Source organism: Camelina sativa, chromosome 9, assembly GCF_030686135.1.
Source record: "Camelina sativa cultivar CO46 ecotype springtype chromosome 9, ASM3068613v1".
Lineage (NCBI taxonomy): Eukaryota > Viridiplantae > Streptophyta > Magnoliopsida > Brassicales > Brassicaceae > Camelina > Camelina sativa.
In genome coordinates, this window is record NC_141888.1 from 30,706,408 (window position 1) to 30,721,617 (window position 15,210).

Consider the following 15,210-nt stretch of genomic DNA (forward strand, 5'->3'; position numbering starts at 1 on the left):
TTTGGCAACAAATGCACGCAATCGCAATCGCAATACAAAACTAGCGGACCAGCAGCAACAAAGCATCTTGTGATTGGACTACCCGAAACAATTGTCTCCTCCAGTTGCTAGGCATGTCCAGAGCCATCATTGTTTAGATACAAATTTCATCTAGTACAGGGGACGATGCGCACTGAGGGATTGCTAAAAAAAAAATTGTGAATTTTCTGCGATGCTAGTTTGTGAATAGCCAAGAGAAACGCCCGAGTCCTTTGAGCTTAGCATCAGGTTTGTTTTTAGTTCCTGCAAAATCCAACTACGTCTCCGGTCTGTCTGTCCTGAAACCATATATATAAACCAGATAAAAAAAGATACCTCAAATAAATGGAATGACATAAAGAATCCTCCATGAGATAAAGATGTTTCAGGTTTTCACCAGTGAGTATTTCAAGGAGATGGATCCCCTACCACCATAGGCGTAGAATTTGGCTATACCAAAATTTTGAGAGAGTTGTTTTATTTAAACCGGATCAGAATTGAATCTAAAACCAAAAAACCGAACTTTGGTTTTGGAAGTAAGTATTTGAATTTTCCAACTCAATTATAGACATTTGCTTTAAATTTCCAACTCAATCATCACGAAAACGAAATAACTCGTTAATTTACATATTTACCCCACCGTCTCCATTAATACACACACACACACACTGCTTTTATTAGTTTTGAGATCTCTCCTCCCCTCAGCACAAAGCAATCACACAAATCTCTCACACAGATCCAACAATGGGATCTCTTCCACCGCCATCTCTAGATTTCTCACCAATCGATCACAATCCCCTCAAAAATGGCGGATCCAACCACCATGATCACCGACAAGAGATCTCCCGCGATAATCTCCTCAACCTCTTCAAATCTCAGCAAGATCTTCTCAATCACTTCTTCAAACATCTCGATCTCTCCCAAACCCTAGATTTCTCACGCATTCTCCTCTCCACCTCCGGCACCGTCTTTTTCACCGGCGTCGGCAAATCCGCTTTCGTCGCCAACAAGGTTTCCCAGACGCTCGTCTCTCTCAGCTTCCGTTCCTCTTTCCTCTCCCCTCTCGACGCCCTTCACGGCGACATTGGCGCTCTTTCCCCTCGCGATGTTCTCGTCTTCTTCAGCAAATCCGGCGCCACCGAGGAGCTTCTCCGTCTTGTCCCTTGCGCTAGAGCTAAAGGAGCCTTTCTTGTCTCTCTCACCTCTGTTTCTGGGAATCCTCTCGCTGCTGTTTGTGATATGAATGTGCATTTGCCTCTTCAGAGAGAATTGTGTCCTTTTAATCTCGCTCCGGTCACCTCTACGGCGATTCAGATGGTGTTTGGTGATACCATCGCCGTTGCTCTCATGGCCGCTAGAAATCTTTCCAAGGAAGAATACGCGTCGAATCATCCCGCCGGTAGGATCGGCAAGAGCTTAATCTTCAAGGTCTGCTCTCGAAATTGCTCTCTCACCTTTTAGAGTTTTTGATTTGGCTATATAGATAAGCTTTAAGAACAATGAGGGGATGAATAAGAATCTATTGGGATGTGTTTGTTATATAGGTGAAGGATGTAATGAAAAAGCAAGATGAGCTTCCTGTGTGTAAAGAAGGAGACTTGATCATGGATCAATTAGTTGAGCTGACCAGCAAAGGATGTGGTTGTTTGCTTGTTGTTGATGAACATCATCGTTTGATCGGTACATTCACAGATGGAGATCTTCGCCGGACTCTCAAGGCAAGTGGAGAAGCAATCTTTAAACTCAGTGTTGGAGAAATGTGCAACAGGTGAGGAAGAAAACACTGTGTTTGTTTTTTTAGATCTTATAAACGTTTTGGTTTGATGATTGATTTTGAATCATTTGTGTGTAAAACAGGAAGCCTAGGACTATTGGACCAGAAACAATGGCAGTTGAAGCTATGAAAAAAATGGAGTCACCGCCATCGCCTGTTCAGTTTCTACCTGTGATCAATGAAGACAACACCTTGATTGGGATTGTAACATTGCATGGTTTGGTTTCAGCTGGTCTCTGAAACACGAAAGGTGCCTCTATATCACGTTTTATATAGTTGATTCTTTTAATATTTGGTGTATTTTGATATTCACAGCCAGTGAATTGTATTGTGCCTAGTAGTACTTCATCATGTATTGTCCATCATTTACTCAAAAGATATGTATAGAGTATAAGAAAATATACTTGTATCTTTGTCCTATTTTACCTTCATTATTACACTTGCTTTCATATATGCAACATCTTTTTCCTATTGTCACACTGCGCATAGCACCATTTTGATTGGACCATTTATAGAAAAGAAATGCAGTTTTTGGTTTTGATTGAACAAAGATTGGCTGAAGAAACTGAAACAATCCATATTACACAATTTTGCTTAGTGTTACTGTTGGATGTTTGAATATGGCAAACACAGTTATATCATATTGAACACCAGAAAGCGGTTCTAAAAAAATCTGAAATCCAAACCAATACAAGTATGTAAAAGAATCAGAGCCTATTGCATTTAACGATCAGTAATAAGTTACCATAAAGAACAACTTGAGTTGCTAGTAAGAAGCAATCTGAGCTAGAAAGAAAGAAAGAAAGAAAGAAAGAAAGAAAGAAAGAAAGAAAGAAAGAAAGAAAGAAAGAAAGAAAGAAAGAAAGAAAGAAAGAAAGAAAGAAAGAAAGAAAGAAAGAAAGAAAGAAAGAAAGAAAGAAAGAAAGAAAGAAAGAAAGAAAGAAAGAAAGAGAGGTAGAGAGAATAAAGATACAAGTATTTAAAAAATAACAATGTCTTGTAGAATCTCTATGCAGTTGGCACCGTGTTGTTACTGTTGTTGTTGCTGGTGCTGCTGCCTTCATCATTTTGCTCGTTCTCACCGGACATTTCCTCGAGAGACTTTCCTTTAGATTCAGGAACCAATAGTGTAAAAACCATCCCCAAAAGATTAACCACACCCAAAACAATGAGCGAGTTCTTGACTCCAATGCCTGGAGGATATCCATGTTCTGTCTTGTTCTTGTCAGGACTTTGTGCTAAGTACAAGAACCCAAAAGCACCAACCATTGCTCCTAATTTTCCAGAAGCCGCGGAAATTCCATGGCAGGTTGATCTAAACCTAGCCGGGAAGATCTCAGCGGGCACGACGAAAGTTGTTGCATTGGGTCCAAAGTTTGCGAAGAAGAATGTTAAAGAGTACATTACCACAAACCCGATTCTGTTCTCCTTGTGAGTCCAATGGTCGTAAGGAATGGCCAGAGCAAACATAAAGACGGTCATGAAGAAGAAACCCATCATCTGTATCGCGAATCTACCAATCACATCGATGAAGGCCACAGTGAACCAGTAACCGGGTACCGTACTGCACAAGGCGATTAGGGTTTGTGCACGTGCGATCTTGAATACCTCTTGAATCGCATTCATGGTCTGTGCCGGAGGGATCCATCCGATCGCACTGAAAATATCTTTCTGGAAAAGGTTCTGACTGTAGAAGGCAATGTCGAGTAGGAACCATGTGCTTGTGGTTCCAAGCAAGTGAAGGCCATGGCGTTTCATAAATTCCTTAGAGAACAAGCCAAATGAATTAGACTTATCTTCACTTTTCTGCTGCTCTGCTTCGATCTCCACTTGCAAAACCTTAGACATGTTGGAAGCAGCTAGTTTCGCGTCCTTAGCTACAAGAGCCGTGTACCGTGCGGTCTCAGGCATCTTCGACCTCGAGTAATACGTCATTGCAGCTGGTAAAGCACCCACCATTAGAATGATCCGCCACACGTAATCTGCCTGAGGAATCGTGGATCCCAAGGCATCTACTTGATAGGCTGGAGATGGAAACTTAGCCTCGAAAGCCGCAGACACGATGATGGCAAAAATCCCCCCGGTCAAGATTCCAAACCCTTGCATAGCGAACACCGCGGCTATGAACGCACCGCGGGTCTTTTTATTGGCGTACTCCGACATAATCGTGGCGGATAATGGATAATCACCACCAATGCCAAAACCAAGCCAGAACCGGAAGAAACAGAGCGTAGTCATCACAGTTTTCGGGGTACTCCCAAAGGATAGACCCGAGGCGATGGAGCAAAGAACCATGACCATGAGGGTCATTCCGTAAACTTTTTTCCTCCCGAGTTTGTCACCAAGCCAGCCGAAGAAGAGCTGGCCAGCGAGTGTACCACAAAAAGCGACTCCGTTCACAGCGGCGGAGACGTTAGGAGGTAGCGTTCCTGGCTTCACTGAGCCGTCCACGTGGTAGTAAATGCGACCAAGAAGCTTAGTGACGAGGGAGATACAAAAAAGATCGTAAGCGTCGGTGAAGAATCCCATACCGGCGATAATAATCGCCGTGAAATGGTACCATTGCGTTTTGGCGACGTCGAGTGCATTAAGCACGTTTAGCTGATCTCCTGCCATTTTGCTCTCTTTCTCTTCTTTCTCTGCGTTAATTTTGATGAGAAAATACAATCAGTATCAACATTTTATATATAAGCATAAAAAAAAAGGTCTTAAGAATTCGCCACAACTGTTATAATGTTATAATTATGGTGGAACAAAGACTAACAATTTCAAGATTTTCTAACCAAATAAAAAAATAATAATAATTTCAAATTCATCAAAATTTAATGTCATTTTCGATCAAGTATTTTGCAAAGGTTGACTTGTAACGTGTGGAACCGAAAAGGTGACACGAAGTAAGATGGTGACGCACACCGACAAGAATTTAAATCATTCCATGATATTCAACAATCAACATACAAGACAAACCAAGCTCAACGACAAAGTTAAAAAATTTTCCTTCACAAAATATTACGGAACTCTTTTTATTTGTGTTTTGTATTTGCAAGAAAGGCACAAGAAAAGAAAAAAAAATTGATGAAAGAAAAAAAATTAGAAATGGTTAGAATAAATAAAGTTTCAATCTCAAAACTTCCATGCACACACACACACACCAAAAAAAAAAAAATCACAAATTTTCGTCTGTCAAAACATTTGATGATCAGCTATTATTAAAACTGTATGAATCGCTTACGAAACTATTATAGACAATATACACAAACGCATGCTACATACACACGAAAATAATGTGTTTTATCAACAAGTTTGTTAAGTTTCTTGAATATCTACCTAATTAAAAACAAGAACCAAACGCTTGCATAAATAACCTCACTTCTCCATTGAAACAACAACAAATCATAAAAGTATAATAGTTTCATAATAAACACAAACATAATAATTAAAGAAAGAAGAAACTTACAGAAAGAGTATTTTATTTTGCTTAATCAGTTTCTCTCGCAAAACAATCTCTCTCTCTCTCTTATGTGGGATTGTCTTTAGAGAAAGAAAAAGAAAAACAGAGAAGAGTATTAATCTGTGGTTTGATGTTTTCTTTCTTGCAGAAGAAAGTGTAAGAGAGGAAGAAGAAGACAGAAGAAATGGGTTGTGAAATGAAAGAGAGGCAGCGTCGGGAACGGCCTACTTATACGTGATCATATTTTTTTCCTTTCTGTTTTTGCTTTGACATATTCTTGTGGTATATTCTTCTGACAACGACGTCGTTTCTTTCTCCTTTGACTACTTCTTTCTTTCTCCACCTTATTTTTTACTTGTTTTAGGACACACACACTAGCTGGTTCTGTTCTGCGGTTAATGTTTTTTTGTGGAAATTGTTATGACTTACACGGTTTTTAAAAAAAATTCATTTTAAGTAATTAATTTTCGAATATTCTTAGGGTGAAAAAAATAATATTCGGACACATTAGCTGTTAATTTCATTTTTGGTAGTTGATCCTAAATTAGTGCTGAATTTGTAAGAGAATACAAACTTTTTAACAGTCGCAAGATATTTATTGTGGTCATAAATAGTAGAATATTGGAACAAAAAAATTTGATTCTTTTTATTTGGTCTTGTTCCCTTTTCCAGTTTTCATACATTGTATCTGTATAATGTTATAAACAATAAATTGTAAGAAATTAAAATTATCATGAAAGTTAAAAATGGGAATTTTTAAAAAAAAAAAAAAAACATACTTATTAGAATCGGTTTAGCAATAAAGGGAGAAAGGAATTAGCGGGAACCAACGTTTAGAATCGGTTTGAGTGACGTGGCAAATCTTACACCTTCGTCTTCTTCTTCTTCACTTTAAAAGGCGGAACTTGAAACCCTAGATAGATTCATACTAGCCGTTACTCTCTCTCTCTCTCTCTCTGACACCTTCACACTTCTCTTTAATCTCTCCGCAATGAGCTCGTCTGGAATCGATTCAAAGAAGCCAGCTATGGTCTCGGAGTCTTCAAATCCTGAGTCACTGTTCTCTACCAGGACGCCTAACAAAATCGTTAAAAGACAGATCTTTTCTTCGACCCCAAAACCTGAATTGGTTGTGAAATTACCCGAAAGGTGAGATTTTTACACTCTTCTTTAAATTTGGACCCTTTAATTTTTTTCAAATTTTTTTGATTTTTTTTTTTTGTTGAACAGATTCGAGATTCTGGAGGTGTTGTTCAATGGGTTGGACACTGCAATTAGATTGCTTAAATTAAAGGGTTCTTCGACTACATTTGCTAATTTATGTCCCAAGATTGAGTATCTCACTAATCGGTAAAGCTATTGACTTTTTTTTTTTACTTAGCTATTGAGGGTTTAAAGGATTCAACTTTTTGATGCATCTGATCTGTGTATGTGTTGTTTGATTGTATTCGTTTGATGTTGTTTTGGTCAATGTGGGTGTAACAGGATCTTCTCGTATGATCATTTGGCTCAGATGAAGCATATTTATCCAGAAGCTATTGAACTAAAGAGAGTTTTGAAGTATGTTGAAGCCACTTGTTGTATGAAACCTAGTCTTCACATTAGCTTGAACACCGACGCAGTTGTGCTTGACAGTACTGTTTGTGGAACTAAATACATGGAACTTCGGAAAGTGTTTCACTCAAAGCTTGTAGATTTTTACAATGCTCATCCTAAGGTACATAATAGTCTTCTCTGCTCTATTATTTTAGCTGTAGCTTTGTGAGAAATGCTTGCTTTTATATCTGATTTGATTCTGTATCTTTTGTTATCTGTATTCAGGACGATATTCCTAAAGAACTGCTTCCTGAACCGTTCAATTCCCCCATAAGGGATAGTTATTTAGATACAGTGAGCGTAGACTTAGGAGCATCTAAACTTGAAGTTGGAGGGTTTGATGTTCATATGGAGGAGATGGAGCAAGAAGAACAGATAGTCAACAACGAAGTGATTCCAGATTCGACTTTTTCGGAGGGCGCTGAGGAGGAATGCTTATTATCAGACATAGAGTCAAGAATAGTTGAAACTCCAGTTAAAGATTTATCCACTCCCTCCAAAGACTTGTCCACTCCAATCCGGGTCATGAGTGCTACACCGACGTTGCAGCTATCTAAAAGATGTATTGAGTTTACTCCAGATGGTGGTGTTGATGGTAACTCTGTTAGATCAACAAATGGTTTGGCAAAGGGTACATCTCGCAGTCTGAATTTTGATACTTTTGAGGAAGATGAAATTGTGAAGGATGACATCGGTGGTAACAAAGCTGTTGATGATGCCTCTGATGAAGGTGATAGCCTTCTTCAGTCAGTAAAGGGTCCATCTCGCAGTCTGAATTTTGATACTCTTGAGGATGACACAATTGTGACAGATGGCATCAGTAAAGGAATCAACTTTGAAGCTGGTGATGTTGCTGATGAAGATGGTCTTCTTCAGTCGGTAAGCGATGCTTTTCCTTGCTACCATTTTGCTTTCAGTTGCTAGCCATGTTGAAACAGTCATCCTTACTTACCATTGTGTGTGTGTCTTACAGATGAAAGAGAGACCAAAGACTGAATCCGAGAAGGACAATTTGCCACAGCTTGTTAATTTGATTCATAAATTGTTTCACTCAACAAATCGAACTGTCATCACGAAGGAGGAGCTTCTTCACAAAATTATTGCAAACCAAATCCAAATAACCGATAGAAGTAAGGACAGTTAATATCATGTGTTTGATAATATCCCTGTCTCTTCTTCCTTCATAGGCTCACAGTTTCTTTCTTGTTTGACATTCCCAGGGGAAGTGGAGGAACAATTAAGTTTGATGTTGCAATTAGTTCCGGATTGGATCACTGAAACAAAAGCATCTTCTGAGTATGTTCTTGTCCGGTGAGTATCATGGTCCACCAAAAATGACTATGATCTTTTGCTTCATGAGGCACTAATATTTGTATGTACTAATGTACACATCTTTTGCTTTTTGCAGCATCAATAAAATGTGGGCTGCTGAAACAGTACGTGCAAAACTTGAAGAAGCAACTTCACAGGACATTTCAATTGTCTCCTGAAAACCCATAAAAACTGAATGTTTTTTATGTTATCTCACTCTCTTAGCTCACTTATAATTATTCTTCACAAAATAGCTTCGTTCTGAGCTGATTCAAACTTGTGATATTCTATTTAAACATAATAACATGTTTGATTATGAATATAAGGAGACGAAACTTCATCTAATGATGAGCAGAAACGAAACAACATATTCAAGAGTTTGGAAATCTTGGTAAATTTGTGGTAAAGCTGAAGCACTTTAAAAGTAGTCAATAGTGGAAAGAAAGAGAAACAAACCCCAATGCCATGGAACACTACATTGAAAAGTTGATATAAGAGTTGGCATTATAATTATAAAGCCTTTACAATGGAAAAATAAAGTAGCTTCTGAAAAAAGGATCTTAGATAGTGGTTGGTCTTTCTTTATTACTTCTAAGAAAGGATTTGTTCTTTGCAATGATAATTTAAAGTTGTTGATATTATCCAAAAAGAAAAATATTAAATTACTCTTGAATGTGTTAAATGATTAGATTATAGTGTTTAGTTCAGAGACGTTATTCTTCTACAACCTACAGTCACACTATATACACAAAAGAGAACTATTGAGATTTTCTCATGTGAACCCTCCTTTAAGAGCTTTGCTTGCTCTCTGAATCGCTCTTGCGACTCTCCATATCTCATGCTCAATGACTCCCTCTGATGCGTTTATCGCAATAGCATCTGCTATTCCCGGGAAAAATCCCAGCTTGCTCTCTGGTTCAGCTGCCGGTCCATATACCTATGCATAAACATACAAACAAGGTCACATGAAGTTTGAAACAATTGGTGATATCTGATTGAAAAGAAGTTAATGTTTTAAAGTTTACTCACAAGATGCTTGAACCATTCCTTTCCTTTGATCCCTTCTGCATCCAGAAACCCTCTCTCTACAAGCATCAACCTGTCATTTAGCTCTCTTCTCTTCGCCGCTGCTACAACATCATCTTTGCTATATGATTTCTCCTTTAATTTCTGCACACCAGAATATGTATAGGTGAGACAAAGAGGAGAAAGACAAGGTTATACGTTAATTAGTAAAACCATTAGAAACCTTTGCTTCATCTGTGACTTCTTTGGCAACCAAAGAGAACTCTTGTATCGCCATGCTTAAGGGATCAACAGAAACTTTCCCTTCTAAGAGCTTGCTCAATGTATCTCTATGTGCCTGAACCATTACACAAAACACAAACTCAGTTTCCTTATATCATACGTATTAAGGGAGTAAGTAAAAAAGTACGTACATGTAATTCTTGTGCATAAGAGGTGTAGTCGAATGGTATGAGTGGCTCATCAGCCAAGAGAATTCCTAAAAGTCCCCAAATTCCAGCCACTGAGAAATATAGAAAGCAAAAAAGAGAGTTAATTATCTTCATAGCATCCATTAAAAAAAACAGAACAAAAAGACTAAAAACTAATTGTAGATCGAAAGAGAGAAGTAAAAGCTTTACTAGCAACATGACGGTGAAACAATGGATCTGCATTATGGATCATCCAATCATAGGAGTCAAATGCGGTGTGATAAACAGGATAATCTGAAAAAAGGATAAACAACATACATTATTGGTATCACTTGCATTAGAACATCCCATTATAGAATGTTTTACAAGACTTAAGGAATCAAGTTACCTGCTCCATAGTACATGTCTATAGATGGTATCCCGGCATGATGAAGAAAACCGGAAAAATCAGAATCTACTCTACTTAGCCTTTGTATCTGCAGTCCATTCAAACATTACAAAGACAAACATAAAATCTCAAAAAAAAATCTGTATGAGCTCCTTTAAAAGGATAGACTACTCACAATGTTATTCTGAGACTTAAATGTCTCTTCCACTGTGAAGCCTACTGCATCAGGATCCTGTACCTGACCACACAAAGATTAATGAATATTAGAGAGACTTAAGACATTTCTGAACGAAATAAACCCAAGAACGTTTTCACAATGCTTGAGAATGCTTTCATAGTTTAGTATTATTACCAGTTTCAAGGCTTCTACAAGAAGACCATCTAATTGAGGAGTTGCACCAGCAAAGAAACCAGAGCCTTGGACCGCACAATCGACATTAAGATAAGCCACGGCACTTGCACCTAAGTTAAGAACATTTTCCTCAACCCATTCAGTTGATCCAATCTATAAAACAAAACAAAAAAAAAGAGACACAAGTGGTTTAAGTAAAGCCATCACATAGATTCATCCTTTACTAAGTTACTGATGATGACTAACCATTCCGAATTCTTCTGCATCCCAACTACAAAGGAGAATGGTCCTACGTGGTCTCCAACCAGATTTAAGCAAAAGAGCGAACCGTCGGCTAATGTCGAGTAAAGCAGAAGTTCCACTGTTTGGATCAACAGCTCCATATGTCCATGCGTCTCTATGGTTCCCAAGTATCACATACCTATCAGCTTCTTCACTCCCTCTTATTGTAACCACAACATTGTGAATCTTCTTCATTTTCATCTCCCCCTTAAGTTAAAAAAAAAAAAAAAAACTTCAAAATTGAGCTCAAAAATCACACTTTTCAACGACAACTAAATTCCAAAAAACCAAATTCAGAATGATTGAGCTACAGTTATAATTCTCAATTTCAGGTCTAGCTAATTTTGGACAAAAACGTTATATAAGGAAACTAAAAATCACATAATTAAGGAATATAACGGAAAATTCCAAAAGTCAAAACCAAGAAAAACATAACGGAAATACGAATTTTTTCAGTTAAACAACCTGAAACGTCATGTTAATAACGGTCCGACCAGGTCCACCCCGTTGACCCGATCCAACCCGACCCGAATTCCGCCACTCCACCGGAGCTCTAGCACCGCCCAGAGAAGCCAAAACGATCTCAGCGTTACGTAGAGACAAAGGCAAAGATAGAATCTTTGGGAACCTCCGAGTGACCAAATCATCATCCAAGCTAAGCTTTTCTCCTCCGACGACTCCGGGCCAACCGGGACTAACCGGATCTCCGATTCCTCTCATAACCGTACCTCTCTCAATACCTCCGAATCCACCACCGTCGTTCTCGGCGTATATCAGCACTCCAAGCGCACCTTTAGTCTCTGCTATCTTCACAATCCCTCCTCTTCCCAAGTTTTCACCTTTCCTCGCTAAAACCACACACCCTTTAACGCTCACTCCGATCGAGTCAAGCGCACGGTAGTCTCTCTCCTCGCCGTGGTTCACGAACACCACGTTACCCTGCGCTGACCCAGATGGAGAGTAAGCATGGTAAGGCCTAACGACCGGAGAGGAGGAGGAGGAAGATGAAGAGTCTCCGGGAACGTCGTTTAAGTCAAACTCCATCGTCGTCGTGTTGCTAAAACGCGCCGTGACGGAGATATGCGTAGGATAAGATAAGAGAGCTTCGTAATCGGCGACATGAGTGTCAAGTCCGAGGCTTTGGAAGTGGTTTACGACGTAGTGGAGAGTGTCTAAAGAGGGTTTGGTTCCGGCGAGGTGGGGGTGACGGGTCAATTCACGGAGGTAAGAGGAGATGGTGGCGTTGGAAGCAGAGGAGAGGAAGAGGCGGCGGAGACGGAGGTCATTATTATGTGGATTTCGAGAAAAGAGAGAAGGAGGAGAAGCGTTAGGGTGATGGAGAGTGTAGAAAGTGGCAACGAAAAGGACAATGATGAAGAGGAAAGCACAGAGAGGTGGTGGTTGATGATGTCGGAAAGGGAATATAGAGATTCCGGCGACGGTGGGTCTGGTGGTGAGAGGCTGTGACATTGCAGAGAGAGAGAGAGAGAGTTAAGTAAAAATGGTTATAATAGTAAGTATAGTGGGGGCTGAGCTAAGTAAGTAGTACAGTAAGTAGTAGTAGTAGTATCTTTGTATTTATTATTAGTATGAATCATCATCTTCGTCTCTTTCTTTTTTGTCTTTTCGTCTTTATGAGTATGTTTATCTTGGTCAAAAACTCTGTTATTTATCTTATTTTTTGTGCAAGAAATTGTATTTTGGATAATGGGTGTTATAAATAAATGACTGATTGAAAGATCAGAGCTTTTTAAAATCGAATTTTAAAAAATGAAGGTGCATGATCCCTACTTTTATATTCCACTAGATTACTTTAGCTTTAGAGGCTGTTAAAAGGAACATTTAGAGAGAGTAGTGGCGACCCAGTCGAATGATGAAAAGCTGCAATTTCTTGCGAGAGAGAACCAAACAAAAAACTGAAAAAAAAGTATGTTTTTTTTTTTTTTTATAGTGGTGAGAGTGTAATACTACTACGTTTTTTTTTTTCTTCGTTGAAGTATCAGTATCAGTTTCAGTATTTTTTTATAGTAGTACTCAACAACTAGACATGATATATATTGGGTCAATATTTGACATATTCCATATAAGTAGTAGTATATAACATTAGCATATTATATTACTCGTCATATATATTCCATTGTGATAATGATATGATTTTCCGCAAATTGTTCTCTATTGTCTTTGTCATTAATTTATTATAAGTGGAGGCAACCAACTCCCAAGGACAAGAAAAAGGCACGAGATTGAGAACGGTGTTGTTGGAAACTGAAGCTGAAACATTGAGATCGAAGCCAATTCTCTCAGTCCGCAAATTTGGATATTTTTAGAAGAAGTGGTTTTAGAACGTAGTATAAATTTTGATCACTTGTCTAGCGAAAACATGAGGTTTGGCATTTGCTCCAAGTAAATTGTAATTGACAAAAAAAAAACTTCAATTAACTATAACTAAATACTGTGATTGAAAACAACATAAGTAAGATATTACTACTACAAACTATTTGAGCAAAAATGATGAGCACGACATCATAAAACTGATAACCATGAAAAGCTTTTGTCTTTATGCATTTGATTTATTTGGTCGGACCTATTGTCTTTATGCATTTATACATACTACTGCGAATTAACTAGGGGAAATAAATTCTCTATAGGAAAATGGAATTATCTCTTAACTTTTTCTGTATTCAGGTTCGATTTTTTGTTTGTTTGTTTATCAATTTAACATAGACGTAATGTGTTGACTATATATAAATAATTTGTTCAATTGCCCCAAAAAAAAAAAAAAGTGGTTTGTCAGTCTTGGTTCATTCCTAGTTTATCTTATTGTCCTACGTTTGATGGATAAATAGAAACTTTAGCAAGACTATCTAAGTTTAAGGCTATTCAACACGATCCATTAAGGCTATTCAACACGTAATTAGATCACTACTCCTAGTTGTAGATATTTGTTACTAGGAATTAAAAGATGAATGTGCTTCTTCTAAAAGAGTGGGAATTGATCGCATGATTGGGGTATAAATTTTTTTAGAAATTTGACAGCACTATCGTGGGATGGGAGGACAAAATCTAAGTGGGTCCTTCAACGTATCTTCTTTGTACTACAAACATTCATAAAAGATAATCCAAGTCATCATTCAGACAAAATATTTTAGGGACATTGAAAGTGTTGGGTTTTACAACTTTAGAGACAATAGCCTACTTTAAATCTGGTAGACAACAAAAGTTTATCAAAACAAAACAAAAAAAGCTGGTACACAACAAATAAAATACTACCTTAGATATGTTTACATGCTGTTTGTTCAAAAAAAAAAAAAAAGAAGAAGATATGTTTACATGTTCAAACAAATAATTTTAAAATACTTCCAAATATATAAGCAAACATCTCGTTGTAGCTAATGCAACCCTCTACCAGATTTTGTAAAGTCTAAGAGCATCTCCAATGATATTCTATTTTTGTCTTTATACTCTATTAAAGAGTAATTTTTGTTCCAATGGTACTCTATTTTTATCTCTATAATAGAGATTGCTATTTTTTTCTTTATTTATAGAGAAATTCTATTTTTTTCCTCTATAAATAGAAGTGGGCTATTTTATTTGCAAAGTAGTCATTTTAATCTTTAACTTCTTTCATTTATGACCAAAATAAATAAAATAAGTATTTTTAAGAACTAATAATATAAATTTAAGTATAAATATTTATTCTAAAATATTGAGACTACCATTTGCAAAAGATAATTTTATGAAAGTGTTACAAAATTTAAAGTAAAATGGGTTAGTTTGCAATTTTTTTTAAAAAAGATGTTAATTGTAAAATAAAAATAAAATCTATTTGAAATATTTTTTGATTGAGAAAAAAATAGAAAAAACTGTTGGAGCAAAATTCATCTAGATTATACAAATCCTCTATTATAAAGGAAAAAAACAGAAAAATCCATTGGAAATGGTCTAATGTCTTACTCATTACTAGTTGAGCTAACTTCTTGTAAAAAAAATTGAAACATCTAAACAGATTTTTGCTATGTGTATTAAGCAGATTTAATGGAATATGACGTCGTCATCTGATACAATCGAGTAGAGTAGACTTTACTTACTATATAGGTCTCAAAGCAATTAAGCATACTTGCTAAAGGTTGTTGTTTTCCACCGCAATACTCATACCACTCTTCCTGGAGTATGCTGATCAGTTCTCTAAACTCTAAAGCACTTACTTCAAAGTGCATCTAGTAATTGTCAAATTTTCAATTTTCTGTTTATAACTGCACAATGGGAAAAATTATTTTAGAAAGAATGAAAACAAGAGTTCAAATTTTTTTTTTCGTCAACAGCATGAGTTCAATTTAATGTATGGGTTGAGCCTTTAAGACTAACAATTTAGTCAGGACAGGATGCGCCGAACTATTTCAAAAAGTCCACGAGACGTTGAAGAAAAAAAAAGAGAAAAAAAAAACAAGAGACAAAAAAGAAAGAAAGAAACTCAAACTAAACGATTATAATTAATGAGAAAGAGAGATGTAAACGGTTTGGTTGGACGCCTAGAGCCGTCGACCTTTAGTTTCAGGCAGTTATGTTTCCCTGCAACATCTCATTACTTTCGTGTACTTGTGT

General features: G+C 37.2%; 4 protein-coding genes across 4 annotated transcripts; 2 read left to right on the plus strand and 2 right to left on the minus strand.

Annotated features, from left to right (window-relative positions):
• The first annotated feature begins 64 nt into the window (after window positions 1-64).
• Window positions 65-2,263, plus strand: LOC104712072 (putative arabinose 5-phosphate isomerase). Its single transcript, XM_010428877.3, has 3 exons — window positions 65-1,446; window positions 1,563-1,786; window positions 1,876-2,263. The coding sequence occupies exons 1-3, from the start codon at window positions 763-765 to the stop codon at window positions 2,030-2,032; spliced, it is 1,065 nt and encodes a 354-aa protein (XP_010427179.1). The 5' UTR covers window positions 65-762; the 3' UTR covers window positions 2,033-2,263.
• A 148-nt stretch (window positions 2,264-2,411) lies between these two features.
• On the minus strand, window positions 2,412-5,388 carry LOC104712074 (putative inorganic phosphate transporter 1-7). Its single transcript, XM_010428878.2, has 2 exons — window positions 5,250-5,388; window positions 2,412-4,431 (listed from the first exon to the last, which is right to left on the minus strand). The coding sequence occupies exon 2, from the start codon at window positions 4,406-4,408 to the stop codon at window positions 2,801-2,803; it is 1,608 nt and encodes a 535-aa protein (XP_010427180.1). The 5' UTR covers window positions 4,409-4,431; window positions 5,250-5,388; the 3' UTR covers window positions 2,412-2,800.
• Window positions 5,389-5,468: 80 nt separating this feature from the next.
• On the plus strand, window positions 5,469-8,495 carry LOC104712073 (CDT1-like protein b). Its single transcript, XM_087466317.1, has 7 exons — window positions 5,469-6,392; window positions 6,474-6,593; window positions 6,729-6,960; window positions 7,065-7,718; window positions 7,813-7,969; window positions 8,060-8,150; window positions 8,248-8,495. The coding sequence occupies exons 1-7, from the start codon at window positions 6,235-6,237 to the stop codon at window positions 8,327-8,329; spliced, it is 1,494 nt and encodes a 497-aa protein (XP_087322443.1). The 5' UTR covers window positions 5,469-6,234; the 3' UTR covers window positions 8,330-8,495.
• Window positions 8,496-8,788: 293 nt separating this feature from the next.
• Window positions 8,789-12,601, minus strand: LOC104712075 (putative glutamate carboxypeptidase AMP1). The gene is made up of 10 exons (XM_010428879.3): window positions 11,074-12,601; window positions 10,573-10,815; window positions 10,327-10,479; window positions 10,150-10,212; window positions 9,975-10,062; window positions 9,797-9,880; window positions 9,590-9,678; window positions 9,400-9,513; window positions 9,180-9,320; window positions 8,789-9,087 (listed from the first exon to the last, which is right to left on the minus strand). The coding sequence occupies exons 1-10, from the start codon at window positions 12,076-12,078 to the stop codon at window positions 8,923-8,925; spliced, it is 2,145 nt and encodes a 714-aa protein (XP_010427181.2). The 5' UTR covers window positions 12,079-12,601; the 3' UTR covers window positions 8,789-8,922.
• Window positions 12,602-15,210: the final 2,609 nt, after the last annotated feature.

Coding starts and splice junctions, on each gene's coding strand:
- LOC104712075 (XM_010428879.3), bottom strand. CDS start 12,078: ATGTCACAGCCTCTCACCACCAGACCCACCGTCGCCGGAATCTCTATA. Junction 10,213..10,326: donor TTGTAGAAGCCTTGAAACTG/GTAATAATACTA, acceptor TTGTGTGGTCAG/GTACAGGATCCTGATGCAGT. Junction 9,881..9,974: donor AGACATGTACTATGGAGCAG/GTAACTTGATTC, acceptor TCCTTTTTTCAG/ATTATCCTGTTTATCACACC.
- LOC104712072 (XM_010428877.3), top strand. CDS start 763: ATGGGATCTCTTCCACCGCCATCTCTAGATTTCTCACCAATCGATCAC. Junction 1,447..1,562: donor GCAAGAGCTTAATCTTCAAG/GTCTGCTCTCGA, acceptor TTTGTTATATAG/GTGAAGGATGTAATGAAAAA. Junction 1,787..1,875: donor GTTGGAGAAATGTGCAACAG/GTGAGGAAGAAA, acceptor TGTGTAAAACAG/GAAGCCTAGGACTATTGGAC.
- LOC104712074 (XM_010428878.2), bottom strand. CDS start 4,408: ATGGCAGGAGATCAGCTAAACGTGCTTAATGCACTCGACGTCGCCAAA.
- LOC104712073 (XM_087466317.1), top strand. CDS start 6,235: ATGAGCTCGTCTGGAATCGATTCAAAGAAGCCAGCTATGGTCTCGGAG. Junction 6,393..6,473: donor GTTGTGAAATTACCCGAAAG/GTGAGATTTTTA, acceptor TTTGTTGAACAG/ATTCGAGATTCTGGAGGTGT. Junction 7,719..7,812: donor AAGATGGTCTTCTTCAGTCG/GTAAGCGATGCT, acceptor TGTGTCTTACAG/ATGAAAGAGAGACCAAAGAC.